The sequence below is a fragment of the Neovison vison genome, chromosome 9, assembly GCF_020171115.1.
Source record: "Neovison vison isolate M4711 chromosome 9, ASM_NN_V1, whole genome shotgun sequence".
NCBI lineage: Eukaryota > Metazoa > Chordata > Mammalia > Carnivora > Mustelidae > Neogale > Neogale vison.
The window spans coordinates 73,390,239-73,403,322 of record NC_058099.1 but is presented as its reverse complement, the minus strand read 5'-3'; the positions used below and the strand labels follow the sequence as shown (position 1 = coordinate 73,403,322).

At 54.9% G+C, this 13,084-nt stretch overlaps 1 protein-coding gene across 4 annotated transcripts in view; it reads left to right on the top strand.

Annotated features, from left to right (window-relative positions):
• The window catches only part of LOC122917633 (aminopeptidase O (putative)), a 336,369-nt gene extending 329,057 nt beyond the window's left edge, over positions 1 to 7,312 (top strand). For all 4 annotated transcript variants that reach the window (XM_044265753.1, XM_044265752.1, XM_044265758.1 and 1 more), the window contains 3 exons: positions 1,829 to 1,915; positions 3,627 to 3,771; positions 6,791 to 7,312. In XM_044265753.1, coding sequence (XP_044121688.1) covers positions 1,829 to 1,915; positions 3,627 to 3,767 — 228 coding nt within the window. In that variant the 3' untranslated portion in view covers positions 3,768 to 3,771; positions 6,791 to 7,312. The remainder of the gene's footprint in view (positions 1 to 1,828; positions 1,916 to 3,626; positions 3,772 to 6,790) is intronic.
• The last annotated feature ends 5,772 nt before the right edge of the window (positions 7,313 to 13,084 follow it).

The following is a 13,084-nucleotide window of genomic DNA, read 5'->3' as shown; positions in this document are numbered from 1 at the left end:
TTCTGCCATGAAATAGGCCCCCATTTAGGCTTTGTTATTCCTGTCCATGTGCATCAGGGAGAGGCAAGCACCCGTGTGCACGGGTGGAAAGGGATGCTCTTTCCCGAGGGCTCTGGGTGGGGCACAGAGCAGCAGTCTGTCCCGCGGGGTGGTTCTCCCCGGGGTCCTTCTCCTGGCCTTGCCGAGCTGGCCCCCATTTTCCACAAGTTCACAGGGTGCTGCAGTGAGGACTGTGACTGGGAGAAAACCGCGGAAGGGTGTCTCACCCGTGGGACTTGGTTGGGTGCTTTCCGGGGCTCGGGAGTGTGGGGGTCTGTGGTTCTGATTGGTGTAGTGTGACGAGTTGGCCTCTCAGAGCTCTGTTCAGTTGTCTTTTCTGTGAGAATATTTTAGGGCTGCCCTTTCCCTTTTACGGTCTGTTCACTTCTGTTGGCTCTGTAGGAAAGAACATCTTGTGGAAGATGGAAAGATTGCCAAGACCCATCCAGTCCAGACTCTTCCCGTTTGTTGTGATGCTCGGAGGCTATTCGCTCATTTCCATGCGCCTCTGAAATTCCTTCGTGGATGTAAAGATCGTTGGCATCCTGGCATCCTGTCCTTGGACGTTCAGAGGGCTTGCTGCCCACAAGCAAAGGGCAGCCCCACCAGAACCCCAGAGTTAACACCCAGTCTTGGGGTATACTGTACCCCAAGGGAAGAGTTCTTCCCCAAAGACTTGTTTCTTCATTTCTACATGTCTTTTGTCTATCTGTTTATGGTAGTTTAAAGGAGAGATCCGGCCAGCAGTGGGTAACGATGTAATTTACAGGGGCCCAGCCGAAATGTTGAAATTGCTTACATTATCCCATTGCCACAGATGGATTACTAGGAGGGTCTCCGTCCTTCAAAGGCAGAGGGAAGGAAGGAAGCTTTTTTGGTCCTTGTCATCACTTCTGTGGAGGACTGATGTTGAGGAATAGAAAGTGGTGGACTGTTTGCTGTGTATAATTGGGAGCACTTGGGGCAGTAGACCTGGGCCTGCAACTGGATTCTGAAAACCAAATTCGGGTAGGCTTTCCACCTGAAGAATGTGCCAGAAGTGCCAGGTGATGCTGGGGCTCTGCCTCTACTAGCAGAGGCCACTAGTGCTGGGACCAGACTCCCATAATGTCTGGAGGGGGCTGGGTTTCCTGGCAAATTCATTCTGGGAAACCTTGCATCAGGTGGATCTGGACTGAATGGCCCCCACAGTCAGCTGGGCTGTTCACGGCAGGCTGTGTAGACGTGTGGCACTCTGCGGGCATGCCTTGGGGGATCCTGCTTGCAGCAGGTGCCCTGCTCTTTCCTGGCCCCAGGCGCCCGCCCCACGGGCCGCAGGGGCGTGCTGTGCATCTCCTCAGCAATGTGGACGACCATGGCTTCCTGCTTTTCTTGTGTTTATGGTCATGATCAGTAGCGTTGAACCGAATTGGTCCTCACTGGAAATTAAGCTGGCTGTGGTTTTGAAGAGAACATCTGTTGACTGCGTGTTGCAGGCAGAGCTGGGCTGGCTGGGCTGGGCGCTCCTCTGCCTGGTTGTATCTTGTCTGGTTACATCTTGGTGCAAAATTTTGTTTAAAAACCTCAGCTCACCTAACTGAACCATGTCCCTTCTTCCCCTGAAGTTGACAGCAGGCCAGGAGAAACATGGTTCCTTTCTTTGTACATGAAATTAAACTAAAAATTTACAACACGTCAGCAACATTAATACAGTTGAGAGAGTAACTTTTGCTACTACAGATTCTGTCATTAAGACAGGCTGAGGAAACCCCCGGATTGTTGCTTACTGAACTTTCTCTCCTTCCTTAAGGTTCGCCATCGATGGTGTGAACTCATTGTTAAGCACAAATATACAAAAGCCTACAGAGATGTGGAGAGGTTCCTCCAGGAGGATCAGGTAAGTTTCCTTTTTCAGCCGATGGGAATTCCTTTAATGCTGTCCCAGTTGTTCGCTGCACTCACTCACACAGGACCCAAGTTGGGAACTTTTCTTGCATAACAAATATTTAAACATTTTCCAAAGATCTTTAAGGACTAGGTAGGAGCTTCTCTAACACATTTTGGAGCTGATTTTCCCCTCTCTTGGTGTCCCTTTAAATCGTGAATCACACCCTTAGAAGCCACGTTGGTTTGATGTGGCTGAGGGCCACTGTCCTTACCACATGACGCACATGCAGACCTCACAGCAGCACCAGGTCTCGAGCCGGGCCGCGGCTTAGCTGTCCCCCTGTGTGTCTGGGTCTGCAGAATGGGGCTACTCAGGGGGAGCCCCAAACACCCAGGACAGTCTGGCGTGTACCTGCGCCAGCCATGCCCTGCCACGCCCATTTCCAGTGTCCTTCCTGCAAGAACTTTCCTCACTATTTGCAGGGGAAGGTGGTCACCTTCCTGGGAGCCCGCGGGAAGCACTAAGGTGCACGAATATGTTTGGGGGTGCCTCCCTTGCCCCCTCTGCACCAGCGTGGCTGTGGGTGGTGGTGTGTGCGCCACGGATTCTGTCAGCTTTTGGAAGGCAGCCTGCAGCTCGTTGCTGTTAGCGTGACCATTGTGTGGCACCGAGCGAGCTTTGCGCCGGGCACTGTGGGCTGACAGAATGGAGCCATGCTTCGGTGGCGGTGGGGCAAACAAAGGGACTTTTGAGAGGGCCCAAGTATAGGGGGGGGCAGCCAGTAGGGAAGGGCTCGTTCTTCCCACAAAGAAAAATACATGACTTTGTAGCAGAAGAAATGTCACATTTGCACAGTTGGAGCAGAGGTGTTTAGAAACACAAACAGGGACAAAATGTAAGAAGCAACTTAAGGTTTCTTTTGAAACTGAAACTAACTGCTTTTTTAGGGCCAACACCTTTGCCACATAAGGATTACCAAACTCAGCTTTTTCAGGGAAGAATTTTTGAGCCCCGGACTACCAAGTTTTTATCTTGCGATGAAAACTTCATTTTCTTTTAATTTGCTACAGCAGAATGTAATCCATGGCATTACTGCTTGGGACAAGCAAAGAGGCAGAACCAAAGGGTCTTGTGGTCTTCCAGGCTATAACTGGCCCTTTTCCAAACTGTAGGAGAAATGCAGGGGTAGTGTTTGCTGCCTGGGCAGGGGCGGCTGAAGGGCTCGGACGGGCTGGGCTGAGGGAGCGGGCACTTTTTCCCGGGCGGTGGGATGGTTCTCCCTCCCATGGCGTGTGTTTTGTGCTGGTGTTTGTTCCCCAGCTGCGGCTCAGGACGCTCTCCTGGGAGGAAGTCTTGTGACTGTGTGACAGGTGCACGGTGCCTCGGGGGCTGCTTGCAGCCGCGGGGATCTCTGTGGTGGGCATTGTGGGGACCTACCTGCCTGTCCTCATGTTTCCGACACAGTCATCCATGGAGAAACGGTTAGGTCACCGAGGTTCTGTTGATGGAGTGGATAGCTAAGGATTCTGGGGGGATCAGTGTGAACAAGAAAGAAGGGATGGAAAACTGTAGGTTGCAGAAGTACAGCCGGTCAGCTGTCTCGTCTTTCGAGGGTCTTTGTAACGTCCAGGTGGGCAGGTGGGTGCACAAGCAGCACGGACCGCGAACGTGTGGACGTGACCTTTCTCTCCCTTCCTCGCTGTGCCTCCGCGCCCCGCAGGCCATGGGCGTGTACCTCTATGGGGAGCTGATGCTGGGCGAGGACGCCAGGCAGCAGCAGGTCGCCCGCCGGTGCTTCGAGCTGACCAAGGAGCAGATGGACAGATCCTCAGCCGAGGTGGTGGCCGAGATGTTACTCTGAAGAGGTGATTCTCTTTCTCTTCCTCCGCCGCTCAGCTCTAACCAGAGACTCCGCGTCAGAGCCACATGAGGTGATAAGGAGACGCAGAGCCACGGTCCTCTGCTCCTGCTTCGTGGCCAGTGGCCTGGGAGTGCAGGCGGCCCAGGTGCCTGCGGGCAGCACGAGGCCCGGTCTGGCCAGAGTGGGCCTGGAAGCAGAGGCTGCCACCCTGGCAGAGTAGCTCTCCTGCGCGCGGTTTTGGCCAGTGGAGTTTTGTTCCTTATAGGGACAAAAACACAGGCGAGCACTTGGAGTAGGTGGAGGTGGTGGGCTGGGGAGGCCGGTGGAAGGACTAATCCAGCCGTCCAGGTGAGGGCTCGCACGGGAGCATGTTCCCGTGTTACCCTGAACGCTCAGCTCAGTGCAGATGTCTGTGTGCGGCCCCCCATCTGCAGAACTTGAGGGGCCTCCTGCCACAGTGCACCTCTGGACGGCTCTGTGCCCGGCTTATGTCTGCCCTTGTACGGGAGCGGAATTTCTCTCTGGTCTGCACGGGAGTGGGAGTCCTGAATTATTTAAACTGCTTCTGATTAATAGTGCTTGGAATTGACCTGTTAGATTTACATCCTAGAAGTTCATTTTTAACTAGGTTTCTGCATTTTAAAAGTCATCCCAGCGGTCTGGGAAGCTCTTAGGTAGAACCGCGGGGTTGCGAGCACAAGCCGATAATGGCCGCCATGGCTTCGGCTGTCTTCTCTGTTGTTCTTCAAGCTGTTATGTGATATAATAGGGCCGAATTTTACATCTTTTTTTAAACTTCTCATCAAATCTCAAGTATTTTTTTATGTTTATACAGCTTCTCTACATGTAGAATTCTTAATGGTTATTTAATATTTTATATAGATATTCTAAACCTGTTAGATTTTCAGTGTGCTTCTGATGTTTTGCTGTTAACAAAACCATTTCTAACATGTTGAAGTATCTTATTTGAAAGAACTCTTGGTACTAAGAAGAAAAAGGGGTTCTGAAAAGGATGATCCTGTTCTTCCAGAAGAGTCCAGGAACCGTGTTTGCCAGGAAAAGGAAATATTTGGAGTATTTTCTACGATTATACGTCTTGTAGTGAAACAGCTGCTGTGTGCAGGCCCCGCCCCCCCATCCCCGTGATGGCAGCACATCCCAGGCAGAGCTGGGCCAGCAGAAAATACAGCCTTTCTTGCCGCCACCCTTGTGTAGCTGTAGTCTAAATCCTATTTCTCTTAGATTTTTATTTCATGGAGAGTTTGGGTTTCTTGGAGACTGTGCATACAGTGGGCTGGTTCCCCTACCATCCCCTTGCTGCTGCTTGTGGGGAGCCATTGTGAGTTTTCAGGGCAGCCCTGGTCACAAGTCTGCTCCCTTCTGTCCCTGCCCCTTGTGGATGAATGCAGGGCCATGTGCACGCCCCTTCTCCGTAGCCCCTTCTGTGACCGTGGCACCTTCCAGCAGGAGACTCCCCAGCCCACTCGCTGAGAACCCGGGCCCCTGGGTGGAAGTGGCGAAGCACACAGGGGCAGCTGTTGGTTGCATTTTTCATTTCATGTTCCAAAGCTGCATGGGTGTGTGTGTGGTTGCTTCTGAGTCCTTTTGCTGTCGGCTAAGCCTCTGGGACACCAGGTAAAATGCCCAGCAAGCCACAGTCAAGGCCACGCAGTAGCTAGAGGGTGGACGGCGGCGCCCGGCATGGGCGGAAGGCGGCGCGCGCAGTGTGGGCCGTGAGCAGGCACAGTGCTGCTCCGAGTGCTCTGGCTGCTTGGGTTCCTGGCATGCTGATTTGTGACTTAAGATTAAAATCACATTGCCAGGGATTACCACGCAACCATGACCTTGGCTGCTCCTCCAGAAGCCATAGTTCTCTCTCTCTGCAGTTCGGAGAACAGATGCATCTTGTAGCTCTTCTCCGGAAACAGAAGAAGCAACAGCCGTGGACGATGCTCGGCAGCCTGTTCCTTATGCCCAGCCGACGACCTCTCTGCCGAGGTGCAGAGCTTAGCTGATTGGTGAACAGTGACTGGTTTCCGCTTTGTTCACAGTGGCTAAGTTCTGCACCTGAAGAGAAGGTGAGATGGGGACAGTTATGTTGGAGCTGCTGGGGCAGAGGCCGCCCCGAGTGGCCCGCTTGGTGCCAGGCGCGATTCTGGAGGACGCGAGACCCGCTCAGCTCTGAGGATGCACTTTCTCCTGTCGTGAATGCACGAATGTACCAGAAGTCTGTGGAAATATAAGTCAACTAGTTAGACATCTGTCTGAAAAGTCAAATGTGTTGAAAGCTGCAAAAATTCTTCTTCTATAAAAACTAAAGCCAAATGCATCACCAAAAAACCAAGTTAAAACTATGTCAGCAGTTGGTTGCATGTGAGTAGGGCCGGTGCTTTCCAAGGCGGCCCCTGGTTTCCGTTTCCCCGAGCACGGTAACCTCTGTTTTGTGTCCGCAGCCCCCCGCAAGACGGCGCCGCGCCCCCAGCTGGGGCACTGCTTCCCGGGCTGCCGATTGGACCCGCCCTCCGGTGCCTACTGAGCTGATATCAGTTCTCATTTTACACACTGGCTCAGTTCAGCAGGAACAGGAGTCGAGCCCTCGAGCAAAAAGCCTTCCTGTTTGTAAGTGCCCAGAGCCTCCGGAGCTGGAACCGCGCTCACACGAAGACCTCACGTCGGTGGCGGCGGCGCCCGTCTGTATGTGGCCCCGGGGTGCGGATGCTGGTGGAGTCCTAGCACTGTGTGGACTCGGGGGATGAGCAGTTAGCGCTGCGCCGGACGCGGGCCGGGCCGCCTCTCTGTGGCGCAGAGTTCAGGCTGTGGAAGCAGGTGGAGTGAAGGGGCCTGCGCTGTGTGGTGGAATGAAGGCTGGGGTACGGCCGCTGGCACCCCACTGGTGGGGTCGTGAGGTGCAGCCGGTCTCGTCGCTCCTCCGGAGCGGAGAGCAGAGGCACGCAGAGGTACAGGTTTACAAGAATTCCTTCGTTGTTACCAGGCAGTAAATTTTATTGGTGTTTCCTTTGCAGGAAAGATCACAGTGAGATTCTTTTTCATGCATCTACGCCTAGCCCTGGTGGAACCAGGATCGCGTTGACCCTGGACATCAAAGAGAGGGTAATGGGGCTGCTAAAGCCGTCAGCCAGCAGCATCCACGCCCTGGTGCTTCTCTTTCCGGAGGCTGCTCTCCCTGGAGCTCACGGGCCACGTGGTGCCTTTGTCCCTTGCCCTGAACTTGCCACCTCAAGATACTGAATCTGCATTGGCTCTCTTCCATGAGGTGAAGGCACTTCTTTCACACAGATGCTGAAAGCTGTCTGAGATACATTGGGAAAGCTGCTGGTCGTTTTGCATTGATCCCCTCAGCACATGGCTGACCTGGAGATTTCCAGAATTCTCGGAGGTCACAGTTTCTGTATCCTGGGACCAATGATGATAATTCTCTAGATCTGTTGAGATTCTTCCAAAATGTTAATACTCTTGATGTAAAAGGACAGGGTAAGAATCCAGGACATACTCAAAATAAAACGTAATGGATGATTCTTTTTGCATTCCTGTGTGCTTCTGAATTTAATGTTTTTTAAAATGAGAAACAGTGTCACCCAAGGGGTATTCTTTACAAGCTGGTCTCGTCCCCCTCCTACCCACTCACCTCATCACTGTCCTGGGGGGTCGCTGTCCCGGGGCGGCTGTGGGAGACCCTGCTGCTGGCACCTTTCCTACGTGTGCCTGGAAACCGAGCTGTGGCGCCACTGTGCAGCCACTAGGCTGCGTGCTCGCCACGGTCCTGAGATGGTGGCCCCAAGCCCAGCGGCCGTGTGCGGGACCCCACTCTGCATCTGGCCTGTGGGAGAAAGCTTGGCTTTAACACATTTCTTCATCAGAAGCTCTTGGTCTTCAGAATTCTTTAAATGGTTAACTATTATTCTATAAGGTTTCCTGGGGGGATGTTCTTCGATGGCCTCATGTGCTCCGCATATGAGGATATGTGCTTTGTGTACCACAGTGGCACAAGAATCATTTTGATTTTTGAATTTGAATATAAGAATGCTGCTTCCTCTGCAGACTTGGAATAAATGGTCTGCCTGAGCGTGTCTGGCCCTGCCACGTGGGGCAGGAAGGGACCGGGGGGCACAGGCCGCACCTGCCCACGTGCACACAGCCGCTCGGTATGTCCATGTGGCTGTGAGCAACCAGTTGGCCCAGTAGTTAGGTGACGCTTGTTTTTCTAGAAACCACTGAGGCAGGGCTGAGCCACCCACCCCATGCATGGGATTTTACACAGAGACCACTAATTCCCTTGCTCCTGTGATCCCAAGTCAAGGAGTTACCGCCGGTAGGTGGGCCCATCCCAGATGGGGCGGGGGTGGGGGTGTCACCTGAACTAATGCCCCTGTCACTACCTTGGCTGAGTCCTAGGTGGTGTCTGTCTGCTTGGCCTGTGGGCACCAGGGTCCTTGCCTGTGCCTGGGGTTTCCCCCACAGGAACGGGGTTGGGGTGAGCGGATGCTCCCAAGTTTCCTCAGAATCCTTAGTGGGTTTTTCTAGTTCAGCCTTCAGCCGCTCCTCCAAGGGCTGCACCTGAGTCTGGCCCACACGGCAGGATCCCCGGTGTGTGCCCAGCGGCGAGCAGACAGACAGCTCGGCCTAGCCTGCTGTTTGCCCCGTGTGCCATCTGATTGCAGAAAAGCAGCTTTACGCTGGTAGCCGTGGCAGACCACCCGGGGCGTGTAAGAGGATTGGAGTTAGAAAGCCCACTGCTCTCCCGGGTTGCTTTTCTCCACAGGAGCACAGAGCAGCTTCTACGAATGGCCTTGGAGCAGACGGGAGAATATATACGGGGCCCAGGAGCCCTGGGGACAGTAGATGGGCTACTGTGGAGACCAGGGTCGGGGTGTGCCAGCGAAGGAGGGAGGCTGCATGGCCCAGGTTCCCATGGCAGGACCACCCCCTTCCCTAAGAGCCCCCAGACAGGTTTAACTAGACAGATCCCCAAGGTCCCCTATTAAGTGACAGGATGTGAATGTGGGTCCACATGGCTCAGGATGTCCCTCCCTGTGACAGCTCCTCATGGCCTGGATTGTTCACTCTTACACTCCCCAGGGACAGCTTACCTGTCACCCTGCGGGCTGAGGTTAGGCCTGCACTCCTAATCCGATTCACCGTAAGGATGGGCCTGGGTGAGGCCAGGGTCAGGTGACCCCTGCTTTGGGAAAGAGGCATCTGGAGTAGGACACAGTTACATCACCATGGAGACAGCACAAAGACCTTTCTGGGTGGCAAAGGTCCTGATCTCCGCTCCCCTAGAATGCCTTTCTGGCCTTAGCAGTTCAACAACCCCTGCTGTCGTCCTTACGTTAAGCAGAAATGGAGGGCTGAGTTGCCCCCCAGAAGCAGTGTGAGAAATCGAGAATAAACCTGCTTCCCAAAAAGACGGTGTTCTCCCCACAGAGGGCCCGGGACAGGAGGGGCCGCTGGTCACCATAGGTCCCTTGGCTCAGTGAGAGCACTCCCTTCGGTGGTGCGTCAGTCTGACCCTGAACCACACTCAGCCTTTCCTGGCTGTCCGGAACCGAGCATTTCACAGGGGTGGTTTGGGGGCCCCCCGCTAGCACTAATCCTTTAGCAGGCTCGTTCCTTGTGAGGTACCTATGGCTCGCTGAGACCTTCCTAGAACATGGGGGCCACTGAGCAAGCCTGCTACCCCCCCCAGCCAGGCCACCTAGCTCAGAACTGGTAGGATGTTAACAGGTTTATTAAAAAAAAAAAAACCAGCAGCAGCAGCCTTGCTTACCGGCCAGTCAGCTGTCCCCAGAGCCAAGGACTCCAGAATGGAAGCGCTCCTCCACCCCTCAGGGAGCGGACCCTGTGTCTCTGAAGAGCAAGTCGCACTGGGGACAGGAGCACAACTGCTGGGTCAATCCATGGTTGGACGTCGGAGGGGCCAGGCCTCCGATGTCCCAGGGGTGCTCCCCACTGTACTGCCCGGTTGGGCTGAGGGGCTGAGCTTCAGAAAGGGGGTGGTGAAGGGACATCCCCAGGATCCCTTGCTGCCCATTCGGCTCCCACCACCTGGCCTCTGGGCTTTGGGCAGTGGCCGGGGCAGAAGCAGTGCCAGGTGCCCAGGCCGAGGGGAGAGAAATAACAAGGGAAGAAGTTTCAGTTCTCCCTCTTGGCCTCTATTTTAGGATGACAGGGTTTCAAAGCACTTATTTTTACTAGAATTTCAAATCAAAACATTGAAATAATAGTCTCCATCCTAAGTGAGGTACACACATGGCACAGTAGCAGGCAGAGCCCAGTGCCCCCAAGTATAGAAACCAGAAATAGTAAACCGTGTCCCTAATCTTCAACCATCCTTTTAAAATGAAGAATAGAGCTCCAAAAGAAAGGTCTCAGACAGATGTTTCCAGAGCATGCTGTCTTCCTCCCCTGACCCGCCTGGTTCAGCGTGGACACTTGGTAAAGCCCGAACACAGGGCGTCCAACATGATCAGAGCTGTGTTCTGGGCCAACACTTCATAGTTCTGTAACTGAGTGGCTGCGTGGGAGAAGGAGGGGCATAAGAGGGGCTCTGCCCACCCCTTCAGCGGGGCCAACCCGCACTGGGGAGGGAGCAGCCCGTCCCCACACGGCACCATGCCCCACTGCCTCTGCTGGTGGCCTGGAGCAGCAGGGTCCATCCCACTGCATTCCTGAGCAGTCAGGGAGAGGCTGCCGCAGGTGCCACGGGCTGGTGACAGCAGGCAGCTGCTTTGGCGTTGGATGGTCCCTTGGAGTGTCCTCTCCCCACGGCACCTGGGGCTGAACTGCCTCTGCAGAGAGTGGGGTGGGGACCCTCTGTGCAGGACCCAGCTGTGGCAAAGACTCCATACCGACCAGAGCCTTGACTTCCTGGAGTCTTTTCAGCTGGAGGTCAGGGCTGGGTGGGTAGAGATGGCCTGTGTGGCTGAAGCTGCAGGGAGGTGGGGGCTTAAAGGGCGGTCTGGACCTCCCAGGACAGTGCTGGGGAGGGGGGATAGGGGGGTTGGGCTCAGTGGGGAGGGCATGAACTCTTAGCCCCCCAGGCCATGGTCCTGAGGACAATGACCTCAGCCTTCCCATCTGGGCCCTGGGGGTTTACAAGGTGGAGAGGAGGAGAGATGGACTGGGGCTATTCACAGGCAGGGTTTTATAGATCTTTTCCCACCCTGTGGTGCTGTCTGGGAGATTGATTGGCCAAATAAGGCATTTCTGTTCCAGTCCAGAGGGTGTGAAAAGAGGGAGGAGGCCATCGGCCCAGCCTGGGGGCAGAAGGAAACCGGGAGTTCCCAGGACCAGGACCGGCCAAGAGCCTTCTGCTGGGACGGTGGGTGGGCATCGGGCACCCTGGAGTCGGAGCAGGGCACAGAGGCAAACAGGGCCCTCAGGAGAAGACAAGCCAGAGAAGCCCACTCTCGGGAGCCGGGCCTGGAAAGGGTCGGTGACAGCACCAAAAACGTGCGTGTAGTGTGCGTGTGTGCATGTGTGTGTGAGAAATGCAAAGCAGAATGCAGAAATGCAGATCAAGTCCTCTCTGATCACATATTTCCATCTATTTCAGACCGTGCACAGAAAACTGACCTGGTTCCTGAAGTGTGTTGGAGAGAACATGAGTTCAGGCCTCTGGCTTCTCAGCCCCAAGGACTGGGATGGGACAAGCTGAACTTCGGGGATCTCCCCAGCCTCTTCTGGTTGCTCTGCCACTTCCACTGTCACAGCTGAGGCGGGGGTGGGTGCAGGGCTCCCTGCCCTGGCGGCTCCTCTGGGCTTGGTCTGGAAGCAGAAATGCAGGGTGCACACCATGCTGTTTCCCTAAGTCTTCTTGGCGCTCCTTCTGTTGGCCTTTGGCGATGGGTCCACCACTGTGAGGCCCGGCCCCAGTGACATGGGTGGTGCCGAACTGCCCAGAGTCTCATGTTCCAGAAAGTTCTTTCCGGCTCTAAGAGTCTTCCCTTGTTGTACTAGGCCTGGCAGAACAGGCCATGGAGGCAGAAGTGAGTGTCCTGGCTGCTCCTCAGTGTTTATTTTTCCATATAAATTTTGGAATCAGATTATCTGGTTTTCTTATTAGGATCCGCTTGAGCCTAATTTATATCTCTGTAATTGTGTTCCTATAAGGACATCTTTCCAGAAATAATGAACCACCAGCTAGAGCAATGGTTCTCAACTGGAGAGTAGGCGGGGAGGTTCCCTGAGACATTCTGGAGAAAGTCTGGTCTCTCCTGGCTGGTAGGTAGTGGGGAGATGCCAGGGATGCTGCTCCCCACCCCCACAGCACGCAGGACACCCGCCACAGGCTTACCTGCTCCACACTGTTCTAGCGCCGCACAGAGAAACAGCCTCACGTGCCCACACGCTTTCTGCCAAGGGCTCTCCTCTTCCTTTCCCTGCTGAGAGGTTGAACTGTTTCACGGGACTCAACCATTTCTACTGCTCTAGAAGGGCTCTGAAAACCTCTATCAGGTTCATCCCAGACCCAAGCTTGAGGTCTTGGAAGGACTCCCCACACTCCCCTCGGGGCTGCCCCCCGAGGCGCAGGCCACACTGCTGCTGGGCCACGGCCCCCGGGGGTGCTGGCGGTCTTCGGAAGCTTTCCCTTCACAGTGACTTCACTAGACACTGAAGTGATGCTGAGCCAACTCCGAGTCCCCTGGGCTGCGTTTCAGTGCACAAGGCCACCCCCACGCTGCTATGGAGAGGGGGGCAGCAGGAGTGCACAGAGACTTCGTTGCCAGTGGCAGTTAAATTCTCTCTACAAATTTGGTAAAAACAGATACCACGAGCACGGGGCTGGGGCCTCTCCCGGGGCCTGTGAAGGGCCAGGGAATGGAAGGCCCGGAAGCTCACGGCTCATCAGTGTCCTGATAAATCTGCCCGTGGTCTTAGCAGCCCCATTCTGCTGCAGCTGGGTCTGCCAATGACCCAAGAGCAGGTCTGGTGCAGGCTGGTGGGCGAGACAGAACCTGATGTCCTTTTCCTTCTTGGAGGCTCATCAGGCACGTCTCCACTCAGCAGCTTTCTTGAACTTGCAGAGAAAAGCCCGAACTGCACTGGAGCCAACCCCGTTGTTGAGCGGCTGAATAGTCACGTCTCCGGGTTTTCCGTGTCTGAGACCGTTAGGTGTCTTCCCTGTGAAGCCACTCGTCAGTGGCTATTCTGCCGGTGGGAGCTGAAGGCATCTGCCAGGCACAGCCTCCGGGTCTCAGCCTCACTGCTGGATGTTGCCTCAGGCCTCCGCGCTCGGAGCTCCCCGACAGTGGCACAAGGCTCGGCTGCCTGCGGGGCCTTCCCCGGCATTCTCA